This window comes from Engystomops pustulosus, chromosome 2 (assembly GCF_040894005.1).
Source record: "Engystomops pustulosus chromosome 2, aEngPut4.maternal, whole genome shotgun sequence".
Taxonomy (NCBI): Eukaryota; Metazoa; Chordata; class Amphibia; order Anura; family Leptodactylidae; genus Engystomops; species Engystomops pustulosus.
This window is the reverse complement of record NC_092412.1, coordinates 111,701,646-111,727,369: the sequence shown is the minus strand read 5'-3', so window position 1 is coordinate 111,727,369 and position 25,724 is coordinate 111,701,646. Positions and strand designations below refer to the sequence as shown.

General features: G+C 38.3%; 1 protein-coding gene across 50 annotated transcripts in view; it reads right to left on the bottom strand.

Moving 5' to 3' along the window:
• ABI3BP (ABI family member 3 binding protein) overlaps positions 1–25,724 on the bottom strand; it is a 206,967-nt gene that overhangs the window by 117,566 nt on the left and 63,677 nt on the right. For all 50 annotated transcript variants that reach the window (XM_072135990.1, XM_072136015.1, XM_072136010.1 and 47 more), the window contains exons 3-4: positions 5,687–5,749; positions 5,085–5,217 (exon numbers count right to left, since the gene is read on the bottom strand). In XM_072135990.1, the coding sequence (XP_071992091.1) occupies positions 5,085–5,217; positions 5,687–5,749 (196 nt within the window). The remainder of the gene's footprint in view (positions 1–5,084; positions 5,218–5,686; positions 5,750–25,724) is intronic.

Sequence of the window (25,724 nt, the reverse complement as noted above, 5' to 3'; positions counted from 1 at the left end):
TCCTATTTATAAAATATATTGTATCTTCTGCAGGACAGTAAGGCTACGTTCACACTATTTATAAAAAACGATAACGGATGGTAAATAAACGGTAATACAACTGAACATAACGGATGACAGTGTCTGTTACAGTTACAGACACTTTACTTTCACTTTCAATACATCGATCTATAGCTTTTATATCTGTCTTTCTGTCTATCAATTTATCTATCCATCCCTCAAATCTATCTATTTATCTATCCCTCATAATAGATGTCATCTATAGATATCTAATTTCTACCTACCTATCGATCTTGCTTATCTATCTAACTACCAATTTCTCATTTCTATCTGCCTACCTATCCTTCTCTCTATACCCCACATTTATCTGTCCATCATCTATTTTTTATCTGTATATTAACTATTTCTTCATCTAAAAAAACTGCCACTTACTATCCATCACCATTGACTTCAAAGTAAAAGTTAACTTAATTCGCTATGTAATTCGCTATGGTCAGTTAGGCATCATTCGTTATGGATCTGTTTTTCTTTAACAGAAAAAAAGGACTTCAAGCTATCAAATTTGCAGTCCAAAAAATGGAAGAATAACAGATGACTGTCTAACAGATGATAACTTAAGATGTAAAAATCACATTGATTTTAATGGGATTGATAAGGGATCCGTTCAGTTTCCGTCTTTTACTTTTTTAAGCAGAATCTAGAAACAGAAATGCGAACAGTTGTGTGAAATGAGCCTAAGAAGGTATGTGTACTAAAGCAAAGCCTATTGTCATGTAATTATAGTGTAATCATCATTAAATTACCCGCTGCATTAAGGAGCAATGTCTTGAATATATTAACACTATGTATAAGATAATATTGTTCTACGTGTTTTTAGAAAGTATGTTTACATAAAATGTGAGGTGACCCATGAGCCTATAACTATTTTATTTTTCTGTTGTTGTTTTAAATGCCTATTAAGTAAAATTTCACCTTACTATCTACTATTGCAACAATTGCAGTAATATTAAACATGTAGTTTTAAAAAAAAATTATAACATTTGTACAAGAAAGGCTTTTTTAAAAGCTAGAATTTGATTTTGCGTTGCTACAGTCCCTACAGTCTAAGGACTACACCTTTTTTTATTAATTGTTCAATATACACTCATTGCACCTTATTCTTAAAAGGATGAGATTTAATTTTTATTTATATTACTTTTGTATATATTGTAATGATTGATTATGTTTCAATATTTTTTTACTAGGAAAATTCTATTTTTCATTCATTTATTGACATTTTATTTCAAAGTGTTCCCCATATAGATAATGTGACAAACTAATTAACTACTGTGACAAAACTATTTTGGAGGTTATTGCAGTCATTGAAATACCAAAAGTGCAATTTTACACAATAAAACCATTACTTAAGTTAAAAGGTTTTATTTTTGTTACTACGTTGTATGTTTATTTTAACAAATTTTATTTAAAATCATTTTAAATTAGTATCTAGTAAAATGGTTGTGATCAGAGCTTAGATAAATATTGTTCAATGTGTCTAAAGGGGTTTTCAGTGCTGCTTTCTGACTAGTATGCCTAGAAGCAGTGAAGCAGCCTTCCAAACCAGACCTTACATAGCTGCTTACGGGACAACTGACTTTTGGTACAGGTCATGACCAGAGCAAACAGAGTAGTCCACTTTTTGAATGGCTCACCAGAAATATTCCTGGATAGGCATATTGTCAGTCTGCAAGACATACTGTAAACATTTTCTGGGCTACTCTATTTCTGACAGACAAGACCAGCTATAGTATATTGGCCATGTGGCCATCATGGGCAGCTTGCTTTTATTTCTTTAAGAGGTACATCTGCAACTGGAAGACCAATATGCTATGGACATAGCTTTCTCCTTCTTCTGTCAAATGTGGTGTAACAATGCATCAGCTGATCAACAGAGTTTTCTGTTGTCGCACCCCCAAAATCTGAGCCAAAAATGATGAGTATATCTTCGGGCTAAAAGGGGGTTAACCAGCCTCTCGAAACTGAAGACCTATCTTTGGGGTAGGCCGAGCCTTACCACCCAAATTAGACTTTAATACATGCTGTATACAGATCAAACTTGACAAAGGTCATATAGTCCAAAACACTTCCTGATCTGCATAATACTATATATAAATATGTGACTCATATGTATGTGATACATCACATACTTGGTGAAGGCTGATTGGTTTACTTATATCACGCTTGAATAAAATATAAAATGAAATGATATCTATATTGTTGTGTGCCGTGTCTTTGTATCCTAACAGTCCAGGACTGAGAATCCTACTCGTGCACCACCTCTTACTCACAAGTGTGCAGTGCCTTTGTTCAATGTACTTCACTTCTTTCAAGTATTAAGACATTGGGGCACATTTACTAAGAACACTGCAGTCAGTATTATGTGCAGTTTGCCTGTGTAATGTGCAGGATGTGCCAGATTCATGATTTGCGTCACACATTCTTCATGAATTCTTCATTTTTTTTCTGGTGCACCTTTAACATGGGCTGTGCAGCAGATTTCTGTCGGACTTTGCATGTGGCACGAGTTCCAACTGAGCACTGGAACGCCCTCTTCAGTGCAGAAAATTGTGTTTCAGGTATAATGCAGCTTGCACCACAAAGTGTTGCGTGCGCCAGAAATGTGTCTCAGACACTTCTTAAATACCTGTGCAAGCAGTTTGCACTGAAAAGAACGTGCATAAAACTGGTGCATAGTCCTTAGTAAATGCGGGCCATTGTTCTATGTAGTTTCAATGGACTATACTGCAACATTTTGTCTGCTGTTACAATACTTGTAGCATTTGCAACTATGAACCTGCAAACACTGTAGTTCTTATTAAAACACCTTACTCTAATAAGCATAGAACATATTTTTGAAATGCTGGATAACATTCTTTTAAGTAAAAGAGCCTGGAATGTTTCTTTAACTTTCCTGCAATTATCTTAATAGGCTTCCCCAACAGACATCTTATAACCACTTGTTATGAAAAGCAAACCCACATTACTATGAGCATTACAACATCTCAATAAAGGACCCTTGAATTTCAGAGCTTGTTGATTCTATACAGGATAAACCCGATGTTAGACATTTTCAGAAGGCCTGAAGGTAACTGCTCTTTAGTTTTGATCTGCGTGTCATAACAAAATGACATGTACAAACTTTATTAATCCTTACTTATTGCTCTGACGAATCAACAAATAATTCTGAAGTTTGGTTTGGAACATCCATGAAGATATTCACATTACATAGTATCTTAGCAAGATGCACTTTGTCTGTGATAACACAAAAGCGGATCTATAATAACTCAGGAATGCATTATGTCTGCCACATAACACCCAGATGGACTAAACAAGCAAATACTGTATGCTTCCATAGTAACAAAACAGGAATAAATCAGGGCCCTAGGTTTATACCATCACAAGTTCAAAACTCTGGGTTCAATAGAAATGTAATTTTACTTTTAGAGACTTTTCATACATCTGCCCCAATTCATACTATAATCTAGTTAACAACAGTTAACAACATATCACATGTAGAAATACAAATCATTGTACTGTTGATACCACAAAAATCTAGATGGGATGACATTGCACAGTGTTTGTATTGTGAATAAATTAGCATTTAGTCTTGGTTGGGTGCCTATTATAAACTATCCTTGCCTAAATCTTGTTAAAACTTCTGCTATTTGGAAACATTCCAAACTGAATCGTGGGTATTTGGGATGCATGCTGTACTGCCTAACATCTGACTGACCAGACCTTGCTCAGAGCTGGCCTGAATATATATTTATGTTTTCAGAAATAATGATGACTTCCATGTGATGTAGTTGTTTTATAGTACAGTGCTCCATATTGACTAACGCTCCTTACACAATTATCACAGTGACAAGAGAAAAGTGCTCAAGCATGCACACTACCACTACTTTAAAATGGAATGGGGGGGGGGGGGGTTGGGGAACTAGCACTCAAAAGTTATATTGAATGTACTAGAGCATCTATTTTATTCATTTTTGGACAAAGTTTTGAGTAATTTGATATTTTCAGCAGCACTTTTGGCTGTCCCACAATGATTCAATAATGTATCAAAGAAGTCAATTTCCTTACATGTGGACAAAAGATGTTGTGTATAAACATTGCATTTCCCTTTGTGAACAACAGACATTGGGGGAGGTTTATCATCGTTTTGGAATTTTAGTGCAACAAAGTCACACATTTTTGAGAAGTTTACTTATTGCACATTTTTCTGTGACTTTTCCTTATTTGTAGCACAACTCGAGGTGAACAGTTTTTGGGTAGATTCATTTATTTATCTAATGAATCCAGCTGTTTAGACTAAAGTTAGTTGTATTGGCCATCTGTGACTTTTACAAAAGTCCCAAAAAAGTTTGCAAAATTTGTGCTGTCTTAGGTGGCTAACTTTGCATGAAGAAGCAGGACAACCAATTTTTGAGACTTTATTGCGCAGGGGATTTTTGTGTACTGTATTCTGCCATTAAATATGTTATGTACAGAAAAGCATGAAAAAATGTTGCTAAATATACCCTTAAAGTAATATATGTATTTTTTCATATAACCTTTGGAAATCATATATCATAAATCTATAAAATCAATAGCATTTTTTGGATTTCCCAATATGGAAAGGTACTTGGTTGATCTTCATGGACTTACCAATTCCATTCCAATCACGTTATCATGCGACTATGTGTTGCGAAACTTTTGAGATAACAAATTATGAAATGGAGGGTCAACAGAGCATCTGGTAACGTAATTTACAAATTCAATAGAGAAAATTGCTAGGAGAGACATCCACTAAAGTGGTGAATAATGTATTCTGACTTTTTATATTTAATAACCGTATTAAACAGAGAACATTTTGTAACTAAATATTAAGTTTTGACACTAAATATTATTTTTCTGCTGATCAGTTTGAAAACAAAATGTGAATGTCCATGTTCCAGAGATTAATATTTCCTGCAGCTGGGTTCTATCTCTGTGTGTAGATGTTAATTTATGAGGCAATGCAGTTTTCACGGCCAATACCCATAGACAATTTCAAGCACATTTACCTGTCATTGGGACATTTGGTGAGTGCAGACCAGTCAACTTGTGGATTTATTAGTATCCCCCATGAGAGGAAGACAGATGTTGGAGTCAGAGTACCAATTACAAGCTGTAGAGGTTTCTGAATGGAATTTTTCTCTGTGTGAAAAATGCCAGGTTTAAAATTAGTAAAAAAAATAAAATAAACAGGACATGCAGTAAGTGATAATAAATGACTCAATCAATATTAGATCATTATATCAATTAAACTATTTTCTCTCTCTCAGATTTCCCAGGAATGGTCTCTTATTTCCATTAGGTCCTAATCGTCAATGATTCTTCCAATATTATTACTTATTTACTTTCTGTACATTGATATATGATAAGGATAATTTCACATCACAAGGTCAGATACTTCTATTTAATGCTAATATAATTCAATTAGATTTTTTAAATTTGAAAATTCAAATTGAATTAGAATTTGTAGCAGGTGTTTTCATCAATACATTAATCATGACAAATATATGTACAGTACTCTCTAAAAACAAATCATATGGTAATATAGAGTATCTTAAAGATATGGTTTTAACAATAAGACTAGAAAGAAAACAAATAATAATGATGTTACCTTTACAGGACTTTTTCGAGTTGTCATTTGGTTTCACTGCTATCAAGTATCTGGTCTCTGCATCTGAAATGATAATATACATAATGATAGAGGTAAAAACAAAACTGAATAGTCTATTCAAACAATTGAATGACCTATTTATCCCATTCTTTTTAATCAACTGCTGGCTATGGCTTAAAAAACTATATTAAAAACATCCTCAGAAACTACAATGCTTTTGTTTCTGTAAAATTGGCCTATAATGTACTTACCCTGCACTGGATTCAGGTTGTGGCACCACAATTGGGTGTGGTGGAGCACTTCTTGCCCAGTACATGGGTTGGGGAATACATGATAGAAGTGCAGGGTATGCACATTTTTTATCTCAAACATGTTGTGGTAACCAGTGGTTTTTCTAGGAGTCCTAGAATTTTAAGAGCTTCCTCATTTGTCTTCTGTTTGGTTATATATAAGGGTTTATATCATACACAATCCAAAGTTGTCAAATGCCTCTGTATATGAACCTGCTACCTGTCCAAATTTTATTCAGACTACAGAATAAATAATTACCTGAATCTGCAGACAAGGTAATTGGAAAAGTAAGGAAAGCTACACATTTGCTTAAAACACAGCAATAGTTTAGAACTTTTCACAGAATGTAATAAAAATGATTTACCGCATGAAAATTCAACAATAGAAATATCTAACACAGTTTTTAAATAGAGTTATTTTAACTACAAAGTCAGATTTTAAAAATATATCAAATCTGGATGATGACTATTTTACAGTACAGACCATTCAGCATCAGAGATTAACTGGTGTTTATACATTTGGCAATGATTACTAAACTTGACGAAGAAACATATCAAAAGACTGTACAGCTTAGAAGAGAAAGGCCTTTTATAAACATGGCCAGCTCTGAGCCTAACTTTTCCTTTTGCATCTATTCCAACTGTGTAAACGACATATTCCACATGAGTGCAAGCTGAAAAGTATGAGTAATGGAACTTTAGATAGAATGTAACAGATGTATGGACAGGTTGTAATTTTACTTAACACATCCACAGCCAAATAATTGGGAATATTAATATTTACGCTGGTTTTTAATCTACAGTATAATTGTTATGAAGATGGCACTTCTTGCAAATTTAGAATGTTTAAAATTAAGGACAGTCATGAACATCTTCATATCTTCATATATGTTATCTACAATTTTTTGTAGACATTAGAGGAGATGTATTAATATGTGAGTCTTTAGATCAGTGTAGAGTAGAACTAGACAGTTCTCTGCTCCGGTAGATTAGTCACTGATGCATATCTATTAAACTGACTGTGCCAGTTTTATGTCTTTAAGAAGTGTTATGACACTTTTGTGTCATGGCTGCACTGTTCTGACAAGACAGAAAAAGTTGAAAAAACGCCTAAAAATAAACACCATCAATAAATGTGGTGCACAGATTTTCAGGTGCAAATTACTTCAGCATTCTGGTGTAGACAGATTGATACATCATGTATTTTACAACATTATCTAATGTATAATATATAATTTTAGTGCAGAGTTTGCCTTGCAACTAAACTTACAACTTTTCTACCTTTACTAAAAGTGGGTGGGGCTTATCAAAAGGGTGTGAAATCCTGATACCTGACAGATTTACTATAAATTGTGGCCAGAAGATAAGTATAGTTTAATTCTAAGCCAGGTAGGATAATTAGATTTCAGCCACAGGAGCTGTACCTCATTCATAGAGAGGAGAGATCAAGGCTAAGGAAGACAAATGTATGGATTCTTGAAGACAATGAGGTCATTTATCTTAGTTTTTTTTTTCCTCCTCCAAGCAACATTAAATGGTGTTTTCCAGGAATCAGCATACTTCATATACAAATGGGTACTTAAAATATTAGATAATGGGGCACATTTACTAAGGGTCCTCAGCCGCGAATCCGTCTGGTTTTTCCCGAATATTTCCTCTTTGCGCTGTATTTCACGGGATTGTGGCGCACGCGATCGATTTTTGGCGCAATCGCACCGACTTTCGCGTGACAGAAATCGGGGGACGTGGCCACCGGACAACCCGAAGGATTCGGAAAAACCGCAGAATTTAAAAAGCCATTTGTGTCGCAAGATCAAGCACTCACATACACGAGAAAAAAGCAGGTGAACTCCAGCGGACCTCGGCGCAGCAGCGACACCTGGTGAATATCGGTGCACGGACCTTATTGAATCCCGGCAGAACCCGAATCAGCGTCGGAGAACCCGCCGCTGGATCGCGACTGGACCGGGTAAGTAAATGTGCCCCAATATGTTGTTAGTTGTTATTTAAAATTATGCTCCATTTAGCAGAAAATGCTGTGGACATACACTGTGATGAAGAATTAAAATGCTACTGGCCCTTTAATCAGTCCGTTGACTGGTCAGTGTATGGTAAAACCCATCTAAGTGAGGTAATGTGCAGTGATGGCAGTTAAAGACATCATTACTATGGTAACAAAGCAAGAAAGAAACATAATCACTGGGAGCAGAGCATAAGAGGTAGAAAGAGTTACTGAGAACTAAAGTATCATGGGACTTGTAGTTTCCAGTGGCGGCCATCTTTGTGATAACTCTGCATACTTTAGAGAAGCCATAAAGTTTTGTGAATCGTAAAATCAAACTATTTAAGCTTCATTTTGTAATTAATGACATTGAGTTTTATTATAATCATTTATTTATAGCATTATGGGTTTTTGTATCAGACGTTCATATTCCCGGAATACCCCTTTAACTTCACTGCAGAGAAAAAAGCTTTGAAAATTAAATTTACAAGTCCCATAATCACCAGAAAAAGCACTCTTCATGTACACACACTAGATTACTGATTTCTTAACCTGTACGGTTTGGTGTTTCTTTATTTGCTCGTATACTGCCATATTATTTAGCTATTGCTTACTATAATTTATTGCATTATCTATGCTTTAATTTGCTATCATTGTGTTACTTATTTCTTATCATGTTTTAATGTCCTTGAGGCATTAGAATATGATGTTTTCTTATATGGCGTAATTGCCAAATTCTTGTTAGATTATGCGTTGTTCCGTGAGGCCAGTTATGTAATACAATGTGAAAAATTTAAAGTCCTAAGTTTAATAATTTTCTATACTTAGAATTAGCCTTAGTAGGACTTTATGCTGAGCTTTTCACTTTGGCTCACTGCAATGTATATGTATTATCTGCAATTTGTATTCACACCCTAAATGTACAGATCACTTTTATAATGAAAGCTGTAAGCAAAAACCTGTTCATTGTTAAAGGGAACTTTTAAGGATCATCATTTATTTCTAGGCAGTCTCCAAAATGTTCTTTGTTGCACACATAACAAAATACAATTAAAAAGTAGATGTAATTATATAATTACAAAGCACTAACTATCAGTAATAGGTGACCTAGGTTGCTTCCAGATTAATAAAAACTACTGGATTTGATCAAGTTACACTTCAATACAAGCCAACTACAGCATCTAGCATATGTTCAGTACACAGATGAAACCATAACCATAAATCCCAGCTAGAGCACCATTCTTCATATGCCCCACATGTGCTGGAACTGCCATATAATGACAAACCTTATCCTGTGGAACATCAGCACTCTTGAAGAAGTTTGTGAAAAACTTAGCCTGTCAAGCCAACAGAGGAATCCCTTCTCATGGCAGATGGGCAAGTGTTTACTGGGTATTGATAAGGTAGGGGACAATACTAGCTTTTTGTCTGTAAGCCGCCCCTGCAAGATCCTTTGTGGATGTTGGATTACTTGGTCCTATTGATTGTGTGGCTATTTCAAGAATATGTTCTTCTGAAGGAGAGTGAAGAAATCAGGCGATACTATGTTCTTTTGGCAGATTCCCAATAAAAGACTATACTTTTCTATGTAACCATAAATATAGTTAGTTTTTTGCAGATAATCTGTGGCTCATTAAAATCTTTTAAAACCAAAGTTCAAGGATGAACAGTAAAATAAAGCCTCAGTGACGTACTCTGAAATGTGTCCTAAGTATAGCATTCTCTTATGGAAACACATGTAATGAGTAAAGCCACATATGTTGAGCAGTGATACAAGGCAGCAACAGTTCCAGTAAATGTGGCCAATATTCTTGTGATTCCTTTTAACAGAAAGCAGTAAAAATAAAAGGATGAGAACATATATCTTTCTATTGTAAACTGATAGAGCAACAGAAGCTTTTCCATTTCTTTAAGTTTCAAGATTACTTTCTTTCAGTCTCCAAGTAGCTCAGACATACATATGTACAATTAACCCCACAAGTTGCTTAATCAAAAAGATATGGGTTAAATTATATAAATATGGAGACTGTCAATAGTTTTGACCAAGCAGAACTACTAAGATTCCTGGGTAGAAGCCCTGCAGAGCTGTGTTATTCTTACTTTTTGTATGTAGTTATTAGCAGCATGACTGTGAAAAGTGCACTTTTAAACCAAGGATGCAGCTCTGCAAGTGCTTAGTGCTTCTTCAGGGGGTGCTTCATAATGGGGTGCTATCCAAAAAGATATCGGTTAAACTGTATAAATACTGCTTAAAAGGAGTCTGTCAACAGTTTTGATCATGCAGAATTACAAAGAACTACAAAGATTTCTGGGTAGGAGCCATTCAGAGCTGTGTTATTTTTACTTTTGTATGTAGTTATTTATCAACAACATGCTCTCTTTTAGTGTTTATTTTGTTTTAGTGTTCATTTATATCTGCACCATTTATAGAGAAATATTTGTTCTTTAATGTAAAAGCTTTCAAAAATGGAGAGCAGTAAAAACACCCAAAAGAAAAGACTTATGGTACTTCTAACATCAGCATTATCATATGTCATGAAGTAAGATGTAGTGACCTGGTGAGAACTTTGATTCTACTTTATTTGAAAAATAACTTTCTAGTCTGAACTAAAGTATTCAATTATATACCCATGTACTGATCTGGAGCAATGTATATATAATAATCCATAATCAAATCAATTACATAATCAATTGGAGAGATTGTAAATATAATTAATGACACCATATAATAATTCATTGGGGACACTATATTATATACTACATTTAGTTATTCAGGAAAGAACTGTGTATATTTTCTTGTCTTAAAGTGCACTTTGTTGCAAATACAATATTTGCTGTTATCCGGGGACACTATTACTGCAAGTGACTGTAGTATTTTCTTGGGCACAGTGTGGAAAGGTTCTTCAAAAGTTTATCTAGGGAGCAAAATGTTGATGGAGCCCAGACATCACTTGTGAGTTACTAGATGTCACTTGTTGCGGGTGTTATACCGTCAATTGCCACCGGCAAAGCTTCAAAAAGATGGGCGCCGCCATTGTTGCTCCCCGTGACGTCATCGAGGAGCGTCGATCAGTCGCCATGATAGGCTTGGTCTTCTGAAGACTCGAGGCTGTCTCGTTTTAGCCCATTCATTACAATGTGTGATTTGCAGATTTTAAAGAATGCAGTGGAAAATCCCCATATACTGCCATACTGTAGTATGGCAGTTTATGATAGGATCAATCATTAAACCTAGGATTAAATTACCCTAGGGGGTATAAAAAATAGTAAAAGTAAAAATAAAAAAAAGTTCAAAAAATTATAATAAAAAAACCTAAACATTCAAATCACCCCCCCTTTCCCTAGTCATACAAATATAAATAAACAGTAAAAATCATAAACACATTAGGTATGGCCGCATCTGAAAACACCCAATCTATCAAAATATAACAATGTTTTTTCACTGCATTCAACCCCGTAACGGAAAATAGCGCCCATAAAAAGTGATCAAAAGGTTGTATAGTCCGAAAAATGGTAGCATTAAAAACGTCATCAAAAGTCGCACAAAATGACATCACCCACAGATCCATACACCAAAGTATGAAAAAGTTATTAGTGCTAGAATATGGCAAAATCGAAAAAAAAAATGTAATTCTTGTAAATGAAAAAAATTATACAACCTATACAAATTTGGTATTGCTGTGATCGTACCGACCCAAAGAATAGAGTAGATATGTCATTTGGGGCTCACAGTGAAATACCGTATATACCGGCGTATAAGACGACTTTTGAAGACAGAAAAATCTTCTGTCTAGTCTGGGGTCGTCTTATACGCCAGTAATCCCGCCCGCCGTGTATTCACGGCGGCGGTCGGGTCCCGGTGCATGGAGAGGGCTCACGGGCTGAGCCCTCTCTATAGCCGGTAAGTCTTTGCTGCATATTGCAGCAAAGGCTTACCGGTAACACCCGCGATCGGTGCTAGCACCGATCGCGGGTGTTTTCACAGCGATAGCGGCGCATACTCACCCTCGATGTCTACTCACCCTCGATTCTGGCCTCGATGTCTGCGGGGCTCGTCTTCAGTCTTCCGCGCCGTCTTCTTTCTTTTGCTGGGCGGCGCCATGTCTTTCCCCGGGGTGGCGCCTAGTATGATGTCAGCAGCGGCGCGTCATACTAGGCGCCTGCCGGGGAAGATCAATGGCGGCGCCCAGCAGAAGAAAGAAGACGGCGCGGACATCGGGGGAGCAGCGCAGCACATCGGGGCCACCGGAGGGTGAGTATATAAGTTTATTTTTTTTTTAATGCTGGGCTGTGCTGTATACTACTGGGGGCAGTGCTGTATACTACTGGGGGCAGTGCTGTATACTACTGGGGGCTGTTCTCTATACTACTGTGGGCAGTGCTGTATACTACTGGGGGCAGTGCTGTATACTACTGGGGGCTGTGCTGTATACTACTGGGGGCAGTGCTGTAAACTACTGGGGGCTGTGCTGTATACTACTGGGGGCAGTGCTGTATACTACTGGGGGCTGTGCTGTATACTACTGGGGGCAGTGCTGTATACTACTGGGGGCAGTGCTGTATACTACTGGGGGCTGTGCTGTATACTACTGGGGGCAGTGCTGTATACTACTGGGGGCTGTGCTGTATACTACTGGGGGCAGTGCTGTAAACTACTGGGGGCTGTGCTGTATACTACTGGGGGCAGTGGTGTATACTACTGGGGGCAGTGCTGTATACTACTGGGGGCTGTTCTCTATACTACTGTGGGCAGTGCTGTATACTACTGGGGGCAGTGCTGTATACTACTGGGGGCAGTGCTGTATACTACTGGGGGCTGTGCTGTATACTACTGGGGGCAGTGCTGTAAACTACTGGGGGCTGTGCTGTATACTACTGGGGGCAGTGCTGTATACTACTGGCGGCAGTGCTGTATACTACTGGGGGCTGTGCTGTATACTACTGGGGGCTGTGCTGTATACTACTGGGGGCAGTGCTGTATACTACTGGGGGCAATGCTGTAAACTACTGGGGGCTGTGCTGTATACTACTGGGGGCAGTGCTGTATACTACTGGGGGCTGTGCGGTATACTACTGGGGGCAGTGCTGTAAACTACTGGGGGCTGTGCTGTATACTACTGGGGGCAGTGCTGTATACTACTGGGGGCTGTGCTGTATACTACTGGGGGCAGTGCTGTATACTACTGGGGGCTGTGCTGTATACTACTGGGGGCTGTGCTGTATACTACTGGGGGCAGTGCTGTATACTACTGGGGGCTGTTCTCTATACTACTGTGGGCAGTGCTGTATACTACTGGGGGCAGTGCTGTATACTACTGGGGGCAGTGCTGTATACTACTGGGGGCTGTGCTGTATACTACTGGGGCCTGTGCTGTATACTACTGGGGGCAGTGCTGTAAACTACTGGGGGCTGTGCTGTATACTACTGGGGGCAGTGCTGTATACTACTGGCGGCAGTGCTGTATACTACTGGGGGCTGTGCTGTATACTACTGGGGGCAGTGCTGTATACTACTGGGGACAGTGCTCTATACTACTGGGGGCAGTGCTGTAAACTACTGGGGGCTGTGCTGTATACTACTGGGGGCAGTGCTGTATACTACTGGGGGCTGTGCTGTATACTACTGGGGGCAGTGCTGTAAACTACTGGGGGCTGTGCTGTATACTACTGGGGGCAGTGCTGTATACTACTGGGGGCTGTGCTGTATACTACTGGGGGCAGTGCTGTATACTACTGGGGGCAGTGCTGTATACTACTGGGGGCTGTGCTGTATACTACTGGGGGCTGTGCTGTATACTACTGGGGGCAGTGCTGTATACTACTGGGGGCTGTGCTGTATACTACTGGGGGCAGTGCTGTATACTACTGGGGGCAGTGCTGTATACTACTGGGGGCTGTGCTGTAATGGTAATGTTGTTGTTGTATGCCTTATGTTTATGAGCGACAGTTTTCCTGCTATATACCTGCATGTCATAAGAATTTAATTTAAAAAAAGGACCATGTTTTTTTTTTAATTTTTACCGGTGTTTTGTATGCGTTGGAAAAGGGGTAGTCTTATACGGCGAATATATCTTAAACTCTATATTTTAAACAGGAAAGTAGGGGGGTCGTCTTATACACCAGGTCGTCTTATACGCCGGAATATACGGTACATAAAATCCAAGCCCACAAGAAAACGCAAATGCGTTTTTTCACCATTTTCACTGCATTTGGAGCTTTTTTTCCACTTCCCAGTACACGGCATGGAATATTAAATACCATCACTATGAAGTGCAATTTGTTACGCAGAAAACAAGCCATCACAGAGCTCTTTATGTGTAAAATAAAAAAGTTAGATTTTTGAAGGTGGGAAATGAAAAATAGAATTGAAAAAACAAAACAGGTCATTAAGGGGTTAAAGTGGCAAGATTATTTTTGAAAAGCATAGATGGCTTCCCCAATAAAACTGGTTATTGCAAAATAAATATGGTTCTTGTTGCATCTCGTTGATGTAGGAAGAAAATGCTAGCCGGAAATAATAAAGGGGTCATTTATCTTGAGTTGAAAATTTTGAGCCTGTGTATTGTTTTCAAATGAATTTATGTAGAATGTTAAATATACAGGAATGTTATACTTAGATACAGTTTCTTTCAAGAAAATGCATTCAAGGCACTCAGAATCATCAAAGTAAATAAGTGTGCAAACATCACGACAACTTTACTTTGCTTTACGCCAGCAAATTTTTCCAGGAGGGACTCTGCTGGCTGCTCATCCCAGGTAATCCTGCGTAACCCCAGCTGTCTGAGAAAATCCAGGAAAACATGTCATTAGTGGTTAACCACTCAAGTGTGTTAAAACATTTGAGCTTGATTTGGAGCGGTGAAGATACTCAAGCATTAAACCCACTGGGCTTGAATCCCAAATTCTTGAAGTCTGAAATACTTAATCTCAAGATAGACCGGTGTTATAAAAATATTTTTAAGTTTCTTGAAACAGAATATTTACTATCTAACTTTTCTGTCAAATTGTAATTAAATAAATGTGACAGAAGATTCACATTTATTAGGCCTATGACTGTGGTTACATATCTTTTTTTGTTTTTAGAAATTATTGTTACCATTGAAATATGAAAAAAGTCTGAAACGAGACATCAAGCCAATATATCTCAGATCGTTATTCTGCAATGTTTAAACAGGTAATTTAAGAACAAAATACCAAACACATTTTACTTATCTAAAGGGCACTTTAACACAGGTGTTTTTTCACATCAATGCTTTAATACATTTTTACTGAAGCCGTCAATAATAAAAATAATCTTTATTTATATAGTGCCATCATAATTTGTGCTTTACTAATCATAGGGGACACATAGAAATAAAATGCTACATGACAGAGCACAAACAGTAATATGGAACAGTAGGAGTGAGGGCCCTGCTCACAAGAGCTTACAGTCTATGAGGATGAGGGGGTTATCTTTGCCAGATAACAGACAGGAGGAGGACACAGGATGCGTTAGTAAATAGAGATTGAAAGTTTATGCAGTTAGTGTGTGATGGGCTTGGCTAAAGAGATGAGTTTTAAGAGCACAGCTGAAACTTTGAAGGTTGAGTATTAGTCTGGGGAAGGGCACCCCAGAGAATTGGTGCAGCTTGGGAAAAGTCCTGGAGACGTGTGTGAGGTGAGAGGTTCATATTAAAGTACAGCTTAATCTAACATCAATGGCAGATTTAAGGGCACAGGTTGGGCGGTAGACTAAGATAACAAACAGAGGTAGGGAAGTGAACATTATGCAGAGCTTTGAGGATGAGGATGATTATTTAAACTGTATTCGGAAGGAGACGGCAAACCATTACAATGACTGGCACAAACTGGATACATCTGTGTAGCATTTAGTATGAAAGACAAGCCTGGCTGCTAAATTAAAAATTGATTGGAGGGGAGAGAATTTAGTGGACTCTCGAGAGTGGAAGACCGATTAGTAGAAAGTTACAGTAGTCTAGTTGAGAGTGAATCAGAGCAACAATAAGCATTTGGACAGAAATAGACAGATTCTGGAGATGTTTTTGAGATGCATGTGGCAAGAGAGAGCAAGAGATTCAATATGCGGTACCAAGGAGAGGTAAGATTCCAGCACATCCCCAAGGCTGCGGGCCTGCTGCTATGGGGGTTATAGTGATCTCAGAGACTGAGATGGAGAGGTCATGGTTGAATTGTTTAGTAAATGGTGGAAAGACAAGAAGTTACAAAGATTAAGTTTCAAGTAGTAAGAGAACATGATGTTAGAGGCAGCAGAGAGTCAGAAGAAGTGTTTTGAAGTGAGGCAGGGGTGATGTTATGTGCATAAGTATATAGCTGGATCAGAATAGCGATGATACTGTAAACCAAATCTGCTGATGGTTTATCCAATGGGGGCAGTATAGAGGGAAAAGAGAAGAGGACCTAGGACTGAGCCCTGAGGAACCCCAAAAGTGAGAGGAAGATGAGACGAAAGAGAAAAAGAAAAAGAGACACTGAAAGTGTACTCAGAGATATAGGAAGAAAACCAAGAGAGTACAGTGTCCTTCTGGCCAATGGAATGAAGCACCCTGAGGAGTAGCTGGTAGCCAACAGTATCAAATGTTGCTGAGAGATCCAGAATAATGTGGAAAGAATAGTCCCCTTTGGATTTAGCAGTGAGGAAAGAGCAGTTTCAGTGGAATAAATAATAATAAATAAATTTCAGTGCATAATTTGTAAATTGCCAGTAACTGGTTGTGGCAAACAAAACTGTAAAATTTAAGCATAAAAACAAAACCTTACTAATTTAACATGATTCTATATTTACTAAAATAATGTTCTCTGAATATGTCAATTCATAAGATCAAAGTAAAGAAACTTTTCTTAAACATGAGTTAAACATATTTCTAGTACTTAAAAAGCTGAGGAGATAGGCCTTATGTCAGTTGTTTATGAATAAGTATTTATTAAAATTGATTCATACCAGTGAGCCACTTATCTGTATATTTCTAAAAGGAAAGTGGCTTCCTGCCAAAAAGAACAAGGAGTTTCATATATCATAAATGCCTTGTTGAAGCCAACTAGAAATAGCTTTAATTTTCTAATCTGGTGGCTATTCCAATTTGCTATTTTAGGATGGAAAAATCAGGCAGTCACCTAATAGTGACCTAATCAACATTAATATTCCATATTACCACTGACAGAAAGTGGTAGCCTAAAAGTCTTGGAGACATATGAAACAGCTACCAGGCATATTGGAGGGCATATATTATTTGTGTTGCAAGGTCCGTTTTTTGGTGCACATATTGGGGCACATTTACTAAGGGTCCGCAGCCGCGAATCCGTTGGGTTTTTCCCGAATATTTCCGCTTTGCGCTGTATTTCACGGGATTGTGGCGCACGCGATCGATTTTTGGCGCAATCGCGCCGACTTTCGCGCGACAGAAATGGGGGGCGTGGCCACCGGACAACCCGAAGGATTCGGAAAAACCACAGAATTTAAAAAGCCATTTGTGTCGCAAGATCAAGCACTCACATACACCAGAAAAAGCAGGTGAACTCCAGCGGACCTCGGCGCAGCAGCGACACCTGGTGAATATCGGCGCACGGACCTTAGTGAATCCCGGCAGAACCCGAATCAGCGCCGGAGAACCCGCCGCTGGATCGCGACTGGACCGGGTAAGTAAATGTGCCCCATTGTGTGGCTTATTAGACTGTGATTTTAGATTTGGCCTCAAGGGCTCAATAATTTGATGCACGGCAGAAAGTGTCTGAACTGACTCAAAATTCAAGAAGGTGTTATAGAACTTGGTAGACTTTTTGTTGGTCTTATTTTTCGATGAAAAAGTGTCAGAGAAACCAGATATGCAGAAAAAGTGTCGGAATTAAAAAACTGTGCCCAATTTAAGAGCCAAAAAAAGACACGAGTGTTAGAAAAAAAGCTAAATTGTGGTGCACATGCTGCAGAAACAAAAAGAAATGTGGCTCATTGCCCCATTGGGTTGTGGCTAATAGATGGAACCTTTAAAAAGGATGGTTCTAATTTTTCCACTCTGAATCTCTAGATACTGTCACACTGGTTGTTATTTTAATTTAATTGTTATTTCGCATATTACGTAATTACATCTGAAGTAAAATGTTAACATGTATACTAACCTATGTCTGAAATACACTCACCGGCCACTTTATTAGGTACACCTGTCCAACTGCTCGTTAACACTTAAGTTCTAATCAGCCAATCACATGGCGGCAACTCAGTGCATTTAGGCATGTAGACATGGTCAAGACAATCTCCTGCAGTTCAAACCGAGCATCAGTATGGGGAAGAAAGGTGATTTGAGTGCCTTTGAACATGGCATGGTTTTTGGTGCCAGAAGGGCTGGTCTGAGTATTTAAGAAACTGCTGATCTACTGGGATTTTCACGCACAACAATCTCTAGGGTTTACAGAGAATGGTCCGAAAAAGAAAAACATCCAGTGAGCGGCAGTTCTGTGGGCGGAAATGCCTTGTTGATGTCAGAGGTCAGAGGAGAATGGGCAGACTGGTTTGAACTGATATAAAGGCAACAGTGACTCAAATCGTTACCCGTTACAACCAAGGTAGGCAGAAGAGCATCTCTGAATGCACAGTACGTCGAACTTTGAGGCAGATGGGCAAAAGCAGCAGAAGACCACACCGGGTGCCACTCCTTTCAGCTAAGAACAGGAAACTGAGGCCACAATTTGCACAAGCTCATCGAAATTGGACAGTAGAAGATTGGAAAAACGTTGCCTGGTCTCGATTTCTGCTGCGACATTCGGATGGTAGGGTTAGAATTTGGCGTCAACAACATGAAAGCATGGATCCATCCTGCCTTGTATTCAGGCAGTTCAGGCTGGTGGTGGTGGTGTCATGGTGTGGGGAATATTTTCATGGCACTCTTTGGGCCCCTTGGTACCAATTGAGCATTGTTGCAATGCCACAGCCTACCTGAGTATTGTTGCTGACCATGTCCATCCCTTTATGACCACAATGTACCCAACATCTGAAGGCTACTTTCAGCAGGATAATGCGCCATGTCATAAAGCTGGAATCATCTCAGACTGGTTTCTTGAACATGACAATGAGTTTACTGTACTCAAATGGCCTCCACAGTCACCAGATCTCAATCCAATAGAGCATCTTTGGGATGTGGTGGAACGGGAGATTCGCATCATGGATGTGCAGCCGACAAATCTGTGTGTTGCCATCATGTCAATATGGACCAAAATCTCTGAGGAATGCTTACAGCACCTTGTTGAATCTATGCCACGAAGAATTGAGGCAGTTCTGAAGGCAAAAAGGGGTCCAACCCGTTAATAGCATGGTGTACCTAATAAAGTGGCCGGTGAGTGTATAATTCCAATGTCATAGATCTTAGACCAGTGATGGCGAACCTTTTGGAGACAGAGTGCCCAAGCTACAACCAAAACCTACTTATAAGTCGCAAAGTGGCAACAAGACAATTTCAGCAGTAACTTATTGATCCCTGCTGTATCACAGGTTGTAATTGTATTGGCATCCTAAAATTTACCAATACAATAGTAAGATGATGAATAAAATTGGATTGTAGCTTCCCTTCAGGATCCCCTGAAGAGGAAGAATCAGAGGACCCAGAGCAGGAGCTCCAATGACAATCCATGTCTATCTACAACTTCTCGCTTCTAGCACTGAGCATGGCACGTCCTGGGCTGTACTGGAGTCCTATATGGCAAACTCTATGTTGGGGAGATGGCCTGGGTGCCCACAGAAAGGGCTCTGAGTGGCACCTCTGGCACCTGTGCCATAGGTTTGCCACCACTGTCTTAGACCATTCATCATACATCTTCATCTGAGGAACATGTTAAAAATATACCATATATTGCTGCTACAGTATATAATAAAATCTAACATCAATACAACATATACATAAAGACAAGTATACTTAACACTTTTGAAATAAAGGCATACATTTCAAAATGTACACTTGTATAAGCCAGCTCTGTTTATTGCCTGTGTGTACTAGAGGGACCGTAATCATAAAGCCTTTCAGTGTGTTTTACATTAATGTTGCTGCAAGTATTTAACTAAACCATAGACAATCAGTAATTACACTATATTCTAGTAACAACATGTTTTTATTCCTTAAACATTTTCAGGTTCATTTTCAGGTTTTTATTCCCTGATTTTGGTATGTACAGTATTTGATTTCCATGTGTTAACTTCAATGCATTTATTGGCTAAAAAAAGGAGCTACTTGGCAGCAAAAAGGTGTTGAATGTGCTTTAGTTCAGAGCAATTTAAAATTTTAGAACTTTAATTAATCGTATTATTATGAAAATTCTTGTTTTTAGGAGACATTTATTTGCCAATGTGTTACATTTAGAAAAGACATTCTCACGCATTCTTTATCTGCCAATGTAGTTTGCATGTATCCGTGACTCATCTGTGGATCTCCTTGGAATTTCTTACTGTACATTTCAAGTTCTTAAGAGGAAAGTCAGATTTTTCATGCTGAACACACAGTATGAATTATGAGCATGTTATAGAAAAGCAGGAGCTGAAGATGAATTGTCTTCATTGTTTTGTGGGAAAAGATTTAACACTTTTACTATTTGAATTTAATATTCTTAACGTTTTGGGCTTAAGTTAACCATGCACTTACAATGTATGTTTTGTGGACACTTGTTCAGCCATATCTTTTCCGGTCAGCATTTGACCATAAATATTCACATTATGGTTCACCAAGCATACATGTTTCCGAAGGGAAATAATCTTCTGCCAGATATATCTTTTGCAAGAACACAGGATTTGACTTAAATAAATCTAAATCTCAAACCCTCTTTCCTCAACATCTGAACTGACAGAGTGTCCGATTACCTCCATGAACATTAGCTAATATCTGGCCAAAATTTCAACGCACATAGACTGGCCATTTACACCAATTAAAAAAAGGAGGCTATAATGGTAGCATGTTTGTACTATGGCACTGACATTACTTTTTTATTTTACAATCTATGGCCATTACTACTAGTGACTGGCATCAATCAGCTGTATCTGTAAATGCACTTGTATTGTATTAAAATATATGTCAATTCCACCAGAATCCTTACTCCAGAGTCAACAAGAAATGTAATAAATTAAGCTAGAACTTGCAATCATCAAAAATTTCGCATTGGCATGTCACATAACATGAAATAGAATATCATCTATTGTTAATTTTACTTCTCCAAGCTACAGTCTCATTTAGGTGCAATTTTGCAAATTAATGTTGCATTCCACTAGTTAGTAAAGATTTTTTTTCCTGATAGGATTTATAAAAAAAAATTGTACTTGTTTTTAATGTACAGCCTGCACCTTTCATCAGTTAGAGAAGCTTTCTATAGGCCTATGTAATCCTGACCTCTTTTCTAAGTGGCCATAAGCAAGCATTTATGATGAATAATTATCTGACTTTACCCCATAAATTCTACAAAAGGAGGCTACAGACAGCCTTTTAAAAAACTTTCTTGATTTAAAATCTTTACATATTTCTATCTATAAAAGTGCTTGGGAAAAACAACAATGTAATAGTTATACTTGTATTAAAACATCATGCTTTGGAGTCATACTGTATTAGAGAAAAGCAGCTCCAGATCTGTACCAGACCTCTGTTCTAAGAAAAGTTTTGAGGCAGAAGATTTGAGCTTTTTGACTAATTAATCTGTCATTGCAGTCGGAACTTGTCTGATTTTAGGTTGTCACTGTTTGTATTAAACAAATGCAAATATAATCATTTAAATGGACAACTTTATTGGCCCAGCTGTAGAATGGATGTTCTCATTACTATGCAAACTACAACATTTACCTTATATAATCTCATATCATCAAAATTTATATTGTATACAGCAATATTTTGCAGACAGTATGCAGATGAGAGACTAAGGAGCAATGTATGACCTTTCCATGTGCTTTGGAAAGAACAGCCACTTAGTAAAGGTCAAAGGATTCAGATGTCTAGGGTCAAAAATCTGACAGTTTACATATAATAGAGTAAATGTAAATATTACTGTGCTCAAAATCTGTACATCAGGTGAAGTGTAGAAAAGACAGATTTATCTTTCTAGTTTTCCTGTGAGTCTAGTTTCTTTTTTGTCTTGTTTCTTAGTCTAATTTCTCATTAGTGTTTTTTCCTTCTATTATTTTTTTTTTACCAATGCTTGTTATTCTTACAGAATTGTGGAAGATGCAATTTCTTAAAAGAGTACCAATTTTTTAGCTAAAAAGATGCAAGCTTGGTTGTTTTGTTTCTTTCAGACAAGTTCCCCATCAAAGACCAAGCAAGTTTTTGAACATTTTTTTTGCAATTTTATGATAAAAATTGCAGGTAGCCATTGTGACTAACACCCACCAAAACATCTGGATAAAAAAAAGATAAATAAAGGAAATCTCACTGAAACTCATGCACAGCAAGTTGAACTGCAAATATTAAAAAAAATCACAAAAAAAGCACAAATTTCCCATTTCTCAAAAATTTGCAACTTTTGAAATCTAACATACTAGGCATACTAGGTCTTCCAAATTTCTTTGTAGGTAAAAACTATAATTTATACTACTGAAAATGAAGAAATCTATGTTGTAGTTTGCATATACAGGGGCACATTTATTAATTATGAGGCAAATTGCACTATGTGTGTCCTTAAACTGAGTGCACCAGTATTTTTCTGGTCCATACAGTTTAACAGAAGTGCGCCACAATAAACATTCAACATAAATGCGGTGGCCAGTGCAAATACACACCGGAACACCCCTTTAGGTGCACAGTATTGTGTTGTGGCATGTATAGATCCAATACTGTAGGAAACTCTTCATTAATACATGTGCAACCAGTTTGCACATGTACTTAATTGCAATCTACATCAGAAAACTGTGGCCCATATTTAGTATGTGTGAACAGTAAGAGTACATATTAAAACACATCTCATTTTTTACATTTAAAAAGTTGCTAATTTTTGAGCAATGGGAAATCCGTGAATTTATTGCACTTCAACACCTTGTGCACAAGTTGGAGCAGGGCGCGCTTTATTAATCATTTTTAATTAAGATGTTTTGATGCATATTACTTGCATTTTCTATTGGTTTTTAAAAAAAGTTGCAAACAACTTGTGCTCCACACTGACCAAACATGGTACAATAACAAGCACATGTCCAAGTTAACACTAGAAAAAGAGTCAAGATAAAAAAAGAAACTAGACTGACAGGAAAACTATAAAAAGAAAATATAAATCTCCTAAACCTAATTCTTTAAAATCTAAAAATTTTAATATTTAACATCAGGGGTGCACAATCTATAATTTAGTGTTTGCATTAAATCCCACCATAACATTCCACATGGATCCCATAAAATAAAGCATAAACCCAATCCTGAAAAAGAGATTAAACTACAATTATCAGAATAATTGGCGGTTTACATGTGGCATCCAAGTCAGAGAAGAGGAACAGCAAGCAGTGTATATACAGTTGTGTATAATAACAGTTAACAGCACTATGGTACTACCAATTGGGATCTATGGGTTGACATTAAAATGGGGGTCTGAGTCTTATCTTAACAAAAAGAGAAAATGCAATGACACTCTATCAATTACCACTCTTGCATATATTGTACAGTCTATATATTTTTATAAAAATCTAAAACGTTTTCAGCTAGCTACAGTAAAGGTGTATTACAAAACCAATGGTACAATAACTAAGTTAATCAGTGCTACCCACCTGTGTATATAAGAACAGTTATGAATTCGGAACAGAAATAACTGTGATTACTCTTTCTGTGGGATTATGGGAAAAAACAGCAACTCTGACCTTGTTTTTTTTGTGAATGTTGTGCCATTCATCTGGTAGGATGAAAAAGGTTTTACTTTTAATCTACATTTTTCTACGACTCTGGGGACTTACCGTATATACTCGAGTATAAGCCGACCCGAGTATAAGCAGAGACCCCTAATTCTACCACCAAAAACTGGGAAAACCTATTGACTCGAGTATAAGCCGAGGGTCGGAAATGCATTGGTCACAGACCCCCCCAGTATACAGCCAACCAGCCCCCTATAGTATACAGCCTACCCCCAGTAGTATACAGCCAGCCCAGCTTTCCCCCAGTAGTATACAGCCAGCCCATCTTGCCCCTAGTAGTATACAGCTAGCCCCATGTAGTATACAGCTAGCCCCATGTAGTATACAGCATCCCCCAGTAGTATACAGCCTGCCCCCGGTAGTATACAGCCTGCCCCCAGTAGTATACAGCCACCTCAGCCTGCCCCCAGTAGTATACAGCTTTCCTCCAGTAGTATACAGCTTGCCCCCAGTAGTATACAGCTTGCCCCCAGTAGTATACAGCCTGCCCCCAGTAGTATACAGCCTGCCCCCAGTAGTATACAGCCTGCCCCCAGTAGTATACAGCACCTCAGCCTGCCCCATGTAGTATACAGCCCAGCCCAGCCTGCCCCCATAGTTTACAGCCACCCCAGCATAAAAAAAAAAAAATAAACTTATATACTCACCCTCCGGTGGCCCCGATGTGCAGCGCTGCTCCCCCGATGTCCGCGCCGCTTGTCTTCAGGCTTCTGCGCCCGTCTTCCTTCTTCTGCGGGCCGCCGCCATTGCTCTCTCCCGGGCCGGCGCCTAGTATGACGCGCCGCTGCTGACGTCATGCTAGGCGCTGCCCGGGGGAAAAACAATGGCGGCGTCCTGCAGAAGACAGAAGACAGGCGCAATTTTTGTGCTGAAAAACTCGGCTTATACACGAGTATATACAGTAATTAATTTAATTGGTTAATCAATTCAGTTTTTTTTAATATATATTCATTTAGGCACATTTACTAAGAGCTTTGTGGCGCACTTTAGTTGGACTGTTCCTGTTCTTCATAGCTAAAACGTATTGCTCAGGTATTTAAGAAATGTGTGTGCTGGGATTATGTTGCACGCGACCCTTTTGTGGTGTAGCTGCACTGGCTTCCATGCAACACAAATTAGGGGGCATGCCGTGGGTGGATCCGACTGATTCAGACTGAGCATCATATTTAACTTTGTAATTGAGTCACACGTCCTATGTTTAAGATACACCACAAAAAAGATGGTGTAATTTCAGTGAACTCGAGTGACCTGGTAAGTAAATGTGCCCCATTGTCTTTTGATCAAGATTGTTTTGCAGTTAATTGTATATATCTTACAGATTATTTAACACATTAAGGCTTGTTTGAGCTCTCAGAAGAAAATATTTTTTATCTTCCATTGACAAATAAGGGCTCCCGTGGCTCCCAAGACTCTGTGTCCAGGTCGGTTGTCAGAGCCACAAAACTCAGGGCAACCCTATTCCTACTCTTCTTTGCATGTTAAATAGTCTTTTTTGTGGTTAGTGTTTGAGCGAATAACAGAAGGGCTGCAAACAACATAACTTTAGGTCTGTATATGTTTATGTAGCCTTACACTGACACCAAGCCTATTATTCACAGTTCCTGGCTAGACCTTAATAGTAGAGCTTTTAACTCCTTGCTGTAAAATGACATTCCCCAAAGTGTTGGTGTGGAAGCGGGTGTTTGCTGCATGATCCATAATGCAGAAAACACTCACCGCTATGGATTGTTGCTGCATCCTATTGCTTGTGTTAACCAGATTGTGTTGTGTTAACCATTGTGCTTAAATGCCCCGGGATCTTGGGCCGAATCGTTGCCCCCCCCATGACATCATCTAGGGGGCAGCAATCCATTGCTGTGACAGCAAGTCTATGGGAGTTTATGT